The sequence below is a fragment of the Macrosteles quadrilineatus genome, unplaced genomic scaffold, assembly GCF_028750875.1.
Source record: "Macrosteles quadrilineatus isolate MER2022 unplaced genomic scaffold, UCM_ALF_1.0 Scaffold_2__2_contigs__length_208266976, whole genome shotgun sequence".
Taxonomy (NCBI): domain Eukaryota; kingdom Metazoa; phylum Arthropoda; class Insecta; order Hemiptera; family Cicadellidae; genus Macrosteles; species Macrosteles quadrilineatus.
In genome coordinates, this window is record NW_026542595.1 from 99054750 (window position 1) to 99069181 (window position 14432).

At 34.8% G+C, this 14432-nt stretch overlaps 2 protein-coding genes across 2 annotated transcripts in view; one reads left to right on the forward strand and one right to left on the reverse strand.

Moving 5' to 3' along the window:
* LOC128986461 (uncharacterized) overlaps positions 1-14432 on the reverse strand; it is a 140555-nt gene that overhangs the window by 116920 nt on the left and 9203 nt on the right. The window lies entirely within an intron of this gene.
* LOC128986462 (uncharacterized) lies at positions 8761-14036 on the forward strand. Its single transcript, XM_054406848.1, has 2 exons — positions 8761-8988; positions 13386-14036. The coding sequence occupies exons 1-2, from the start codon at positions 8802-8804 to the stop codon at positions 13985-13987; spliced, it is 789 nt and encodes a 262-aa protein (XP_054262823.1). The 5' UTR covers positions 8761-8801; the 3' UTR covers positions 13988-14036.

A 14432-nucleotide genomic window follows, 5' to 3' on the forward strand; every position in this document is an offset into this window, starting at 1 on the left:
TGTTTGGGAAATTAAAGAAATTATTAAATATTTCTATAGATAAAACATACTATTATTATTTCGTTGACACTAGCGCCAAGTGTCACCAACATGAACTAGACACGAAAAATAAGCTTCAAATTTTACAATAGGATGAGAAGTCTGTGTTGGTAAGTCTATGATACTACTTTGTTAGATTTATCGGATTTCAGTAATTAAATATTACAGAATTAAAACTAAATTCAATGTTATGTTCCATTCTATTCACTTATCAAACTGTGTCAAGTTAATGCAGAGTTGAAAATTCTATTTTCTGAAGCTATTGTAAACAAACTAACCTCAAGAAATGTCAAACACTCGGCAATACATCGGAGACGTCGAATTCCCTGACGCGATAAAAGGTTTCACATGTCAACTGTCACCGGTTTTATCGTTTCGAAAATCGCTGTTCTGTACATATTTGTCTTCCCCAAGAAAAATCCACCTTAACATAATATGATATATAATGATAATACATTACATTATTTTAAGTAAAACATATTTTTTTGTCATTTTATGTTCACTCAGTGCAATAATATCTGGTTTGGTATTTTTAAGATACATTTCAAGAAGGTTTTAAAGGGGAAACATAAGCTGCTTACAACACGGCCCTTGTAGTACACTAAGGAGGATGTAGCAGTCAGCTGTGTAGTGGATACAAGCAATGTCAGTGTTGTAAGCAGCTTATGTTGTTTGCTAGGCAGGTTATGGTTGCTAGACAACATAAGCTACTTACAACACGGCCCTTGTAGTACACTAAGGAGGATGTAGCAGTCAGCTGTGTAGTGACTACAAGCAATGTCAGTGTTGTGAGCAGCTTATGTTGTTTGCTAGGCAGGTTATGGTTACTAGACAACATAAGCTACTTACAACACGGCCCTTGTAGTACACTAAGGAGGATGTAGCAGTCAGCTGTGTAGTGACTACAAGCAATGTCAGTGTTGTAAGCAGCTTATGTTGTTTGCTAGGCAGGTTATGTTTACTAGACAACATAAGCTACTTACAACACGGACCTTGTAGTACACTAAGGAGGATGTAGCAGTCAGCTGTGTAGTGACTACAAGCAATGTCAGTGTTGTAAGCAGCTTATGTTGTTTGCTAGGCAGGTTATGGTTACTAGACAACATAAGCTACTTACAACACGGACCTTGTAGTACACTAAGGAGGATGTAGCAGTCAGCTGTGTAGTGACTACAAGCAATGTCAGTGTTGTGAGCAGCTTATGTTGTTTGCTAGGCAGGTTATGGTTACTAGACAACATAAGCTACTTACAACACGGCCCTTGTAGTACACTAAGGAGGATGTAGCAGTCAGCTGTGTAGTGACTACAAGCAATGTCAGTGTTGTAAGCAGCTTATGTTGTTTGCTAGGCAGGTTATGGTTACTAGACAACATAAGCTACTTACAACACGGACCTTGTAGTACACTAAGGAGGATGTAGCAGTCAGCTGTGTAGTGACTACAAGCAATGTCAGTGTTGTAAGCAGCTTATGTTGTTTGCTAGGCAGGTTATGGTTACTAGACAACATAAGCTACTTACAACACGGTCCTTGTAGTACACTAAGGAGGATGTAGCAGTCAGCTGTGTAGTGACTACAAGCAATGTCAGTGTTGTGAGCAGCTTATGTTGTTTGCTAGGCAGGTTATGGTTACTAGACAACATAAGCTACTTACAACACGGACCTTGTAGTACACTAAGGAGGATGTAGCAGTCAGCTGTGTAGTGGATACAAACAATGTCAGTGTTGTAAGCAGCTTATGTTGTTTGCTAGGCAGGTTATGTTTACTAGACAACATAAGCTACTTACAACACGGACCTTGTAGTACACTAAGGAGGATGTAGCAGTCAGCTGTGTAGTGACTACAAGCAATGTCAGTGTTGTAAGCAGCTTATGTTGTTTGCTAGGCAGGTTATGGTTACTAGACAACATAAGCTACTTACAACACGGACCTTGTAGTACACTAAGGAGGATGTAGCAGTCAGCTGTGTAGTGACTACAAGCAATGTCAGTGTTGTAAGCAGCTTATGTTGTTTGCTAGGCAGGTTATGTTTACTAGACAACATAAGCTACTTACAATACGGACCTTGTAGTACACTAAGGAGGATGTAGCAGTCAGCTGTGTAGTGACTACAAGCAATGTCAGTGTTGTAAGCAGCTTATGTTGTTTGCTAGGCAGGTTATGGTTACTAGACAACATAAGCTACTTACAACACGGACCTTGTAGTACACTAAGGAGGATGTAGCAGTCAGCTGTGTAGTGACTACAAGCAATGTCAGTGTTGTAAGCAGCTTATGTTGTTTGCTAGGCAGGTTATGTTTACTAGACAACATAAGCTACTTACGACACGGACCTTGTAGTACACTAAGGAGGATGTAGCAGTCAGCTGTGTAGTGACTACAAGCAATGTCAGTGTTGTAAGCAGCTTATGTTGTTTGCTAGGCAGGTTATGGTTACTAGACAACATAAGCTACTTACAACACGGCCCTTGTAGTACACTGAGGAGGATGTAGCAGTCATCTGTGTAGTGACTACAAGCAATGTCAGTGTTGTGAGCAGCTTATGTTGTTTGCTAGGCAGGTTATGGGTACTAGACAACATAAGCTACTTACAACACGGACCTTGTAGTACACTGAGGAGGATGTAGCAGTCAGCTGTGTAGTGACTACAAGCAATGTCAGTGTTGTAAGCAGCTTATGTTGTTTGCTAGGCAGGTTATGGTTACTAGACAACATAAGCTACTTACAACACGGACCTTGTAGTACACTGAGGAGGATGTAGCAGTCATCTGTGTAGTGACTACAAGCAATGTCAGTGTTGTAAGCAGCTTATGTTGTTTGCTAGGCAGGTTATGGTTACTAGACAACATAAGCTACTTACAACACGGCCCTTGTAGTACACTGAGGAGGATGTAGCAGTCAGCTGTGTAGTGACTACAAGCAATGTCAGTGTTGTAAGCAGCTTATGTTGTTTGCTAGGCATGTTATGGTTGCTAGACAACATAAGCTACTTACAACACGGACCTTGTAGTACACTAAGGAGGATGTAGCAGTTAGTTGTGTAGTGACTACAAGCAATGTCAGTGTTGTAAGCAGCTTATGTTGTTTGCTAGGCATGTTACGGTTGCTAGACAACATAAGCTACTTACAACACGGTCCTTGTCATCTACAACTAATTGTCATCTACAATAATACCAGAATCTGCTGGTTTGTATTTTTAGTGTTGTTTCAATAATTTGCATTAATTAAACTACAATTTTGCACAGTTTGCAAAGTTAGTTTGGCTGCTTGAAAAATCTAATGTCTTTTTTTTAACTAGGTATATTTTCAAAACTTCCAAAATGTAGATGCAACATCTTTATTCTTATATTCAAGATCAAAAATGTTCCTAAATCATTTATCATTTAAAAAAATCGTTATTATAAATAAATGCATAAGCATATTTTTCAGATAAAATTTGTTCTAATATTTTTCTTATTCTCCCCTTGAAGGAATTGCCCCCCCCCCCCAAATGAAGTATAGAATTGTTATGACAATGGTAAGGAGGAACAAAAAAATGCATAAGCATATTTTTCAGATAAATTTTTTTCTAATATTTTTCTTATTTTCCCCTTGAAGGAATTGCCCCCTCCTCCCCAAATAAAGTATAAATATTGTTATGAAAATGGTATGGAGGAACAAAAAATGGTTAATTATACGTATACAAGAAATAAATTAACTCAAAAAGTAGTTCGGAAGGAAAGTAAACGTTTTACAATAAACTGGCGGAGGGATTAAAATAAATGGTCTCTAATTAAGAGCACAATGTCGTCGGTCCTCCATGGATTGTTTTGTTTGGGTTAATGAAACATTCCAAACCCTCGGCACCTTAACTTTATCTCACCGTTTACTTTCTTTGCCTAAACGATATCTTAAGCAATATCGTCTCCTTAATTCACAAAGTAGATGTATTAATAGGGATATTACTGGAATTTTAAAATATCGTTTCAAAGTAATGCGATATGATCAATATTTACATTGATTTGAAATGGGTACTTACGTATTATACTGACCCCACCTAATAATTATAACCTAACCAAACCTGGTTAGGTTAGGAAGTTTTTGTTATCCAAACTAATTTAAATATTGTTTGGAAGTAGATTCGGTATAATATGTAAGTACCTAGAAAGGTAACATTATAGTTTGGATTAAGTATTACGTTAGTAGGATAATACCAGCTGCATCTAAATTACGGTAACGGCTCTGATTCTGATAGCACAACTGGTTAGACAATATACCAACTGTTTTGGGGAGACAGTTTATAAATGAAAACAATGTAGGCCTACACAACTTTTGATTACTGAATTAATTAATGGTGCGGTATGACGAGTTGTATAATTTATCACACTGGTGAAATCGTCTCATAGGCCCTCACTCATTTTCCAACCTCAATTTCGCCTCGGTCTTTAAAATTATCTGGTGAAGAAAAGTATCATTTAGGCTTGATTGATGAAATGTACCACCACAAGTCAACAAAACAATATACAAAACAAAACATGAAATGCTACAAAACTTGAAAGTTGAAGAAGTAGTTGCAGAAGTAGTGGTGCTGAGATTGGACTATCGCTTGAACAAACTTGTAGCCAAACTTGTCTAATCAACTTGAAACTTGGAAGGGTCAAAGTCTGTAACTAGCCGATACTTGGCTTGATTGGAAATGGTCTGAGAGGTTGGCTAAGAATACATCTAGGTTTGTGAAAGATCCTTAGACGCTACATAGGAAGTAAAAGCAATGCTTTGGCAATTCTTTGTTGTTTTTTTTTTACCTTTCGATCACAATATAATTTTGCTGACTGTTATCTCTGAAATATATGTAAGACAGTTATAACAGTAAGAATATATGCTATAGTTTATTGTAAGTTGATCTTTCAGTTTTGAAGTTGAAAATACAACCAAATAAGTTACTAACAGCAAAAAAACTCTGATCAATTCAACTCAGTTCTTTTCTTTTTTAATATTGGTTACAATTTTAGCATTGTGACAGATTTTTAATTTCTATCAACTGTCAGAGATCAGAGGTATCAGTTACAATAAAATTATTAGCATAATAGCTTTGTAAAAATATAAAAATTTGGATATAACTGCAACATTAAATACAGTTTTTTTTATGGACAACTTAAACAACTTTGTATGATGAAACGTTACTAGAACGTGTTGTTAGTTTGACTTGAATGAAATAGTCATACTTCTGAGTTAACATTTGATTATCTAATATTCATTTGACGGTATAGTTTTATATTTGAGTTAGTTAGTACCAAGACCAGGGGTTTTACCATTCTCTCACTAAATCGTAAAAGATTCCAGTTACGTGAAAAAAACAAGAAAATATTAAAACCTAAAGAATATTATTTATGGAAACCTTACTTTCATTATTTTTAGTTAAAATTTAAGTTGATTGTATTTTTTATCAACATAAACTACTGAGCTCACTATGTTATTAAATAATAATCTGGCAGATAATTTACTGTACAAGCTTAGTTTGTGGACAATTCTATGAGCCTGGTAACGGTGATACAAGATATTATTAGTTGTAATACATTATTGAATAAATTACTACTTTCAGTGTGTTTAATTTAGGGTCCCTTTAGACTGTTTGATCGACTCACAATTATGTAGAAATTTAACATCCTGCAACACAGCCTAACTTTCATACTCGGCTCCGTCCTTGTACTTCAAACTTCATACAACTCAGGATGTGAACACACACTAGTTTGTAACAATACATCAGCATAGAGGCTCAACAGCTTTGAAGGCCCTTTGATTCAGCTAAACCTTGTGAAATGTTCGTCTCGGAGTATATTTAGCTCGTAATAAATCAAATTGTAGTCGTAACAGCAAAAAACAACTTTTTGTATTTTAAATATATTTATGACACACTACACTGTTTTAACGAACTTCCAACGCAAGAATTTAGTCCAGAAAACAGCTGTTTGCCGCCAGCTTAATCAAATGGGGTTTCATTACGTACTACTGTTCTGTAATGAGTTTTTACCGGACACCAGCTGATTATATTAGGCAATATGAGTGGTTATAAACAAAAAAATTACCTCTCTTAGAGGTTTTGAGTAGTGTTTGTTAGTCCTTAAGTCGGTGGGAATATACAAGGATCTGTACAGGGTTTTATTGTTGTTAGCTTAGAGAAGTATGACGTAAAATATCGTATGTGACTCGTCCAAAATGAGTTTACCGGACTCGTATGGTCCCACACTCGACTTCGTCTCACACGGAAACGATTATACTCGTCCGGTAAACATATATTTTCAGGACTAGAAACGTAATATACTATTTTCAACAACGGCTCTTCCTGCGTTTTTTACTGAGTATAGAGAAAACTCCCTTCCCTAACTTTATACTTTAACACCCCTTTACAATATTTCCGTAGAACAAACCTGATTGGTGCTTAGAGACAAACATATTTTGCCTGAAGCCATAAATAATGTAGCCGCACGTTATGTGCTTCAACATTTAACGAGTGTGCAAAAGTTTGGACACATGCCAGATGATTTATTTCCAACATCGTATATCGTGTAATTTTCAAATTAGTTTTTTCATAAAATTTACCAGTTGGTGTTTCATTAAACTGGCATGTACTTTATTTGTAATCCTACATTCTTATATGATCAATGTTTGCTTGTATGTATGATTGTGGAAAGATCACAAAAACGGCTTTGACGATTTCCTTCAAATGATGTAAGTAATTTATATCTGGCGTAAAAAACGTGTTTACTACAGTACTGCCAACAAAAATCGAATTAAGTAAAAATATTAAATTGAAAGTCAATATTTTTTTACATCGGCCTTATGGGTTGCCAAATAACCATGTTGGTTGAACAAAATAACGAGGAAAAGTAAATAAGAGACTTTAAACATGTGTTTATAACAAGCCATCCACAGTATACTAGCAAATCACAAAATACAGTACAAAGGGAAAAACATAAGTTGTTACTATTGAGCAAAGATTACACTGAAGATTACTCGATATAGGGGTACAACGGAAACAAACTATACCGAGCCATGGCTTGGTCCCAATGTTCTATTTTATTAACATTAAGTGAATCTATACACCTGTAAATAGTAGGATCGCATCATTCAGCTGAAAGATATTTATGGAATGGTTGTTTTCGAAATATGTAGACGACGTTTGGTGACTACTAATTATTTATTGTTATTAGAACAATCTGGAAATATTTCAAAACAATAAAATATTTATTTGTGAGATATAACTTGTCTACTGGTGTCGTAATGAGAAAGTAAAACACGATTTAAAATTTACTATAAAATTAGAGAACATTTAATCAACATCTCAGCTCAAAGTTAACTGCACACGAAAAGAGGCTCCAAAATTGTATATTAGAACAAAGTATATTTGTAATGTCTACAATCAAAAAATCAAAATATGTACCGATTGTCCAGAAATTTTTTTTTAACTAGAGAGTTATTTTTCAGTCACCATGTGTTGAATTGCTTTGACAAAATTAAAATAACCTTCAAAAATGTAGGACATTTTAATTCTTAGGCTTTTTTACAAAATCAGCGATATTGTATTGTGTAATAATGTATCCCTCCATAATCCCTTATTATTCTTATTTTGGCCTGATTCCGTTTCCATATTTTAACTGCAAAATGTGGAAGACTGTTAAAATTAACTAGGCATGTACACTAAATAAACTAAATAAACGTGTAATATACAAAACCCATATAAAACTAATTTGTCATCTGGCTGAATAGTTAGTTAACTTTTAACACTATTTACAACATGGCTAAAAGTTTTTTCAAAGCTGCCAAGGTAAAGTTAAATCATAAAATTTGACTCTGCGTGAAATGGTTAAAATTGCTAATATGATAGAAAAATAAAAAATGGCCTTCCAATCCTGTACTGGGCAACCTTTTGAGCTTAGGAGGCACGCAGAAATTAAAAAAAAACTACCACCTCCAAGCGCTTCAAAAATGTTGAAAAGTGCGTCCTCGGGAATAAGTGAGGTTAGGTTAAAGTTTTCCGATTCGTGTGCCAAAAAGAGCGATTCTCACCACAAATAATGAACAAGTCAACAAAGACACTAGCCCACGACACCATTATGCGCTCAATGTTCAAGTGCCCTTTGTTTATATTGTGTTTGAATCCACGTACTCAACTGAGGTTATTCTACTCGTCTGCGAACTTTTATGAATGAACAAGAATATCTTTTGTAGTATAATAATCATGTTATGCAGTATAAATTATTAGGTACTCAGTTTTAAAAATTATCATGAAATATTTCAGCATCATCCAATTTAAAAACCCCGTATAGAATACGGAATAATATAGAATAATAGAATACAATGGATGGAAATAAAATGTACCTAAATATAGCCGATGATTTGTCATTTCTTTTCTTAGGTCATCACTTGCCGTAATTCATCACGCTACAAAGTGTGGTCAATCGGTTGAATCAAAGAAATGATAAGTGGGAAGGTAGCGATGAAACGAAGGTGGCGCCACTAGCGACTGTCTGCGGCGTGATTCATATTACGGCGCGCCGTAGAAAGTAGTGCCGCGCGGAAATGAAACCTGTCCAATTTCGCGCCACATTTTGCCGCCATTAGCTGTAGAGGGGAGCAGCAGCAGTAACGCGTCGCGTCGGCTACATCGTCAGACAACAACAGTGAGACGACCAGCATATGGACTATGGAGCTAGGTGCATTTACATTATATTGTGTTTGTTTTTACTTGTTTAGTGTCTTTATTTGAGTTGAGTTTTGTGAACGATGGAGGTTGAACTTGATTGCGAGGTGATTATATCAGAAGTAGAGAAATACTCCATTTTATACAACAAATGTGAAGAAAACTACAAAAACAGAAATGCTAGAGTTGAAGCCTGGAAAAATGTTACTGCAGGGATTGTTGGCGAAGACAGATTCGAGGAATTGGATGAAGAAAAACTCGATGAAATAGGTCAGTGAAATGCTATTTACTATTTTACAAGTATTTTTACTAAGTATAAAACCACCTGTTGTACATGTACTATTTTTCTTTAGTAAAAAATTTTGTTATCGTCATAAATTGTTCTTAAACTCAATCAATCAATCAATTTCAATCAATTTAAAATTAATTAATTAATTTTTTTATCAATTTTAAGGACTACTAAAATTCGTAGGCTAACTGCATTTATTAATCACAACTGTTAACAGATCACATACTGTAGGCGAGTCACGAGATGGCCCCCCGGTTGGCCCAACATACAATGCGGAGTTGAGTAAAGTGTGCGGAAAGTTGAAGGCGTTTTACCAGAGCGTGACAGCAGGCATGCTAAAACCGAAAGCTAACTACATATTGTTTATTTGTATGTTTTTGTCAAGTTAAAGGGACAACTTAATTTTATAATTTAAATAAAATATTGCTTAACATTCAACGGGGTTTTTTTAGCAGATTATGTAAAGAAATGGTTATTTAAATGTTTCTTTATCTGACTATAAAAATACAAATGGTTTACATTGCATTGAATAAACAGTTATTAGAAAGGCTGTTTAATATTCAACTTGATTTGAAAGCAAAATAATGTTCTTTTTAGATGATTTATATTGGAAAATAGACTTTTTAGGAATATTTGCTAGTTAAATTTTCCAAAATAATACAAATTATTCCCCTGTCCACTGGGAGAATAACATTAAAACTGTACGCAAAGTACTGTACATAATTTAATCTGAAATGTGTTGTTATTTACAACTCGTCAGAAAACTGTCCAAACTATTTTCCAAGAAGCCCGGTCAAAAATACGAGTCATGCAGTATTGACGCCAAACTACCCTATGAGTCATGCAGCCCTTGGACCGTATAGCGTTTTGGTTCAGTACTGTGTCAACCTTAGTTTCAATCGGTTATCGGTATGTTCCAGTCGACTGCTTGTTTTAGTGAGTGTTTGAAGTTATCGTTTCAGTGGTGTTAACTTGACAGTGAAAGTGTAAAATGGACGTAAGAAGAAACGGTTCAACTGTGCACAGCAGCGAAAGAGAACTGATACGCCGTGTTATCGAGTGTTGTGACCAGGAAGCGCAGGAAAAGACTTTACTATCACCAATAACTAAAGCAACTGAACGTTCTGCGAAATATTGCAAAGTTTCTGAAAGGACTATCAAAAGAATTAGGAGAGAAGGGAAATCGACTACGCCCGGAAAAACACTAAGCACTCCAGGTAAAAAACGAAAACGACCTGATTGCCGTAATGCCATTGTTGACGAATTTGATAGGCGGGTTATTTTAGATGTTGTAAGAGACTTTTACGTAAATAAAAAGATCTTCCCAACTTGTGGCAAGATTTTGCCAGTCTTGAGAGAGAGAATACAATTCAAATGGGGCGAATGGACTCTCCGTCGAATTCTTAAAGAAATGGGATTTAAGTGGAAGAAGTGCAAGTCCAAAAGGAAGATTTTAGTGGAAAGAGAAGATATAGTGAACTGGAGGTGTAAATATCTTCAACAAATAAAAAAGTACAGAGAACAGGGAATGAAGATATTTTATTTAGATGAAACATGGGTTGACAGCAATTTAACCTTTAAAAAGTGTTGGCAGAATGATAAGGTTGATGGTGTTGTACCAGAATTAAACTCCGCAAATAGATTGATAATAGTTGATATCGGGTCTAAGGATGGATTTTTAGAGGGAGGTCGGCTTATCTACAAGGCAAATACCAGCAGCGGAGACTACCACGGGCAGATGAATTCTACAAATTTTGAAAAGTGGATAAAAACCCAAGTCATTCCAAATCTACCAGAAAACTCTGTCATTGTAATCGACAATGCACCGTATCATGGACAACAAGAAGACAAGGTACCCACCAAATCAGCTACGAAGAAAGCTATGATTGAATGGCTTCAAAGACATGGAGAAGTGTACGAAGAAAAAAACACTCGTAAAGCAAACTTGATGGAAGCAATTAGTCGTCTGAAGCCAAAAGAAAAAGTGTACAAAATAGATAAGCTGTTTAAGGAATGCGGGCACAATGTACTGAGACTTCCGCCTTATATGTGTGACCTTAACGCTATTGAGTTTATTTGGGCAAAAGTAAAACAACACGTGCGCTCAAGAAACACTACAGGAAACATGTCCTTGACAGCTCTTCAACAGATGACAACTGAAGCATTGAATAGCGTCACTCCTTCAGATTGGGAAAAAAACTGCGATCATGTTCAACATATTGAAAAAGATTACTGGACAAAAGATGGAATAATGGAGGATGCGGTTGATGAACTGATCATACGACTTGGTGAAGATAGCGACGAGTCTGCAAGTTCAGCAAGTGGGAGTGATTCAAGCTCTGATTCCTTAGATGAAGAAGACGAGTCTGACCTGGCCCAGCCTCTGCCAACTTCCTGTTAAGTCGATTTCTGGACTTTAACACAAATGTTAAGAAGGTACCTAGTAATAAAGTTAGTATTTTATTATTATTTAAATAAATAGAGCCATAGGCAGTTTTTAAATTAACATGCTAAAACAATATTGGTTTTTTAATTCATCTCTTCGAAAAGAATTTGTAAAAGGTATATTTAAATAATATTGCAAAAATACGCTTATTATTCAAATTTCCACAAATTATGGTTATGATATAAAATATGTTCAGTGTAAATTGATTTTTGACTTGTTTGGTTGTTTGACTAGTTATTTCTTGTTCTCTGTAATTAATTTTTAATTTTGATTTGTTAAACGGTTTATTAATTTGAAGTGTTTTAGTCATAAATGTCTTTCCAAATTCAAGAAGATAAAAGGTGTTTGTAAATAGTAGTTTGTAAATAATAATACATTGTAAATAGTAAAGTTTGTAAATAATACAGTATTTATTAGCAAAATGTATTTGATTATTTTTAAAATGTATATTTTAATCCGTAATTAATTTTGCATTTTTATTTGTCACACGGGGTTTTAATTTAAATTGTTTCTTATAATATGTCTCAACAAAATCAAGGAGAAAAATGTGTTTGTAAATAATACAGTATTTATTAACAAAATGTATTTATTTATTTTTAAAATTTATACTATACACTACTTCATTAACTAACTTTTGTTTAAAAATTTTAATTGAAAATTAACGAATTAACACAAAAACAGTATTACTTTTTAATAAATTAATAACGATACTCCAAGAAAGAATTTGTAAAAAGTTGTTTGTTATAATTCAAATATATGCCTATTTTTAAAATTTGTGCATTATTTTATTTCCTGGCTAAGTATTTAAAAACCTTTTGAGTGTATGTTTCCAATGGTTTGCCGGCTCGGTAACGCCTTCAAAAAATTGCTAGGCCAGGTTCCAGGGGCCATCTCGTGACTCGGCTACAGTATTAGGTAGGAACCTTCAATTATAAGAGTGTAAACGAATAAATTAATTGTATTAATAATTGTTCTAAACAAAGTATAATCAGTCTCTTCAACATAATATTTCTACGTGGACTTGTTTCGCTAGGGGATGGATCCTTATGTAAAGTTTAAATTGTACAAGAAAATGTTCTATACATTTTACTCCATTCACTATTATTCTTAACTATCGAGGTTCAATACTTTCCAGATCGCACGAAAAGGTGTCCTCGAAATTGTATACATAATTTCCCCTTACAAATTGTGTAAAATGCAGCAGGTTTTGATGATGCTGCCTGTAGGTTATGTTTTAACATCAAGTGGTCGGTTTATAATTCTCAATTTGTGTGCAAATATGCCTTAGGCACATTCTACATATCGGCTTGCTCTTGAAAGAAGTACAATAGTAAAAAAACGCGTTTCTTAGGTTTGAGTCCCCTGATAGAAAATTGTCTCATTAGTTTATTGTTTAGAGCAAAGTCCTTGCCAGCAACAAAAACAAAGAGGTGTGGTATTCTGTGTGAAGTATTTTAAATTTATTTTTGGTTAGGTGTACGCAGTTTTCTAGATTACAAGTGACCATTTTTTGTAGATTTCAAAAACTCCCATGTAAACCAACGTTTATCTAACTAAAACAGTAATCAGCGTCAGCTACTGCCATCAGCAGCATAAATAAATAATGGTTGTAGACGAAATAATTACTGCAACTTAACTCGTGTTTCACTACACGTATGTGTTTTCTATCAATAGTCCCGACTCAGTGGGGTAATTAGACTTTACGTTTTCAAATTTATCAGCTCTTTTCATCCAGTCTTTATTATTTGGTATTTTTATGTATTCAGCTTGAAAGGTGGCTCACAGTCCTAAGCACATTTCTTGTACGGATGGTGTTTCTGCCCAGAAGATATTGGAAATGAAATAACCGCATTGAGTATCCTCTCGCTAGGTCCCTAATAATCAGATGTCAGGCTTTTTCAGATTTTAAACAAGTTATTTTTTTTATTGCAGGTAAAGAAATACAGAAAAAATGGAAAGCTTTGAGAGATGCATACTTTAGATCTTTGAAGACACAGACTTTAAAAAGTGGACGTGGGGCGAGCAAAAGACGACCTTATCCATATCAACAACAAATGTCATTCCTACAACCTGTGATAGCAAATCGACAAACTTCAGATAATATGGTTGTCGAAGAAGAAGATGTAAATGCTTTAGAAGTCGAATGCCAGACCGAAGATTCTGCACCTCCAGTTTTCAAAAAACCTAAAAGTAAGCCTAAAAAGGAAGATTCTGAATCCCAGCTGTTTGATATTCTCGAAGTTGCACATTCATCTAATCCAACCCCTGGATCTTCTGATGACGATGACAACAAACTTTTCCTTTTATCTATCTTGCCAAAAATGAGACAATTAAGTGACGATGTCTCATTTGAATTCAGAATCAAAGTAATGCAATGTCTGCAGGAATGCTACACCAAGAGTAAAATGTTGGAAAACGAAGAGCCAAATTTTAGAGACGCGGGAGAACATTCAACGTCCACTCCAGAGTTCCAAAATCAATATGATGAGCAAAGGCCAAAGGGACATTTTCTTACACGGTCAAAACAACACTAGTGCAGCAAGTACCGTTTAACAGCTACATAATTGTGCCGAAGATACATATGACTGAAAATACATTTTTAATTTGATTAGTACCCCATTTTGTAGCAGTACTTATAATTTTATTACATTTTTTATTCATTACATTTTTGTCTTTATTTTGTATCTTGTAATCCTCAAAGATTCGCATTTTAACAAAGAACGACTTAAATGATTTTTTAAAGAATAATTTTAACATAAAATACTATGTTCCGTGTAACATAGCATTTACTGCTGTTTTTTGTGAACTACTCAGTTATAAAAAACAACCATGTATAGCACTAATTAGGTATAGCAACTAGTACACAAAAATCACCTTATTGCAACTGAAACCTTTCCCCCTATTCCTATTGGTTCTCTTAAGTTGACCTCTTTCTTCTTTACACGTGTTGTAACTGGTTGTACAAGAAGTAATCAAAGG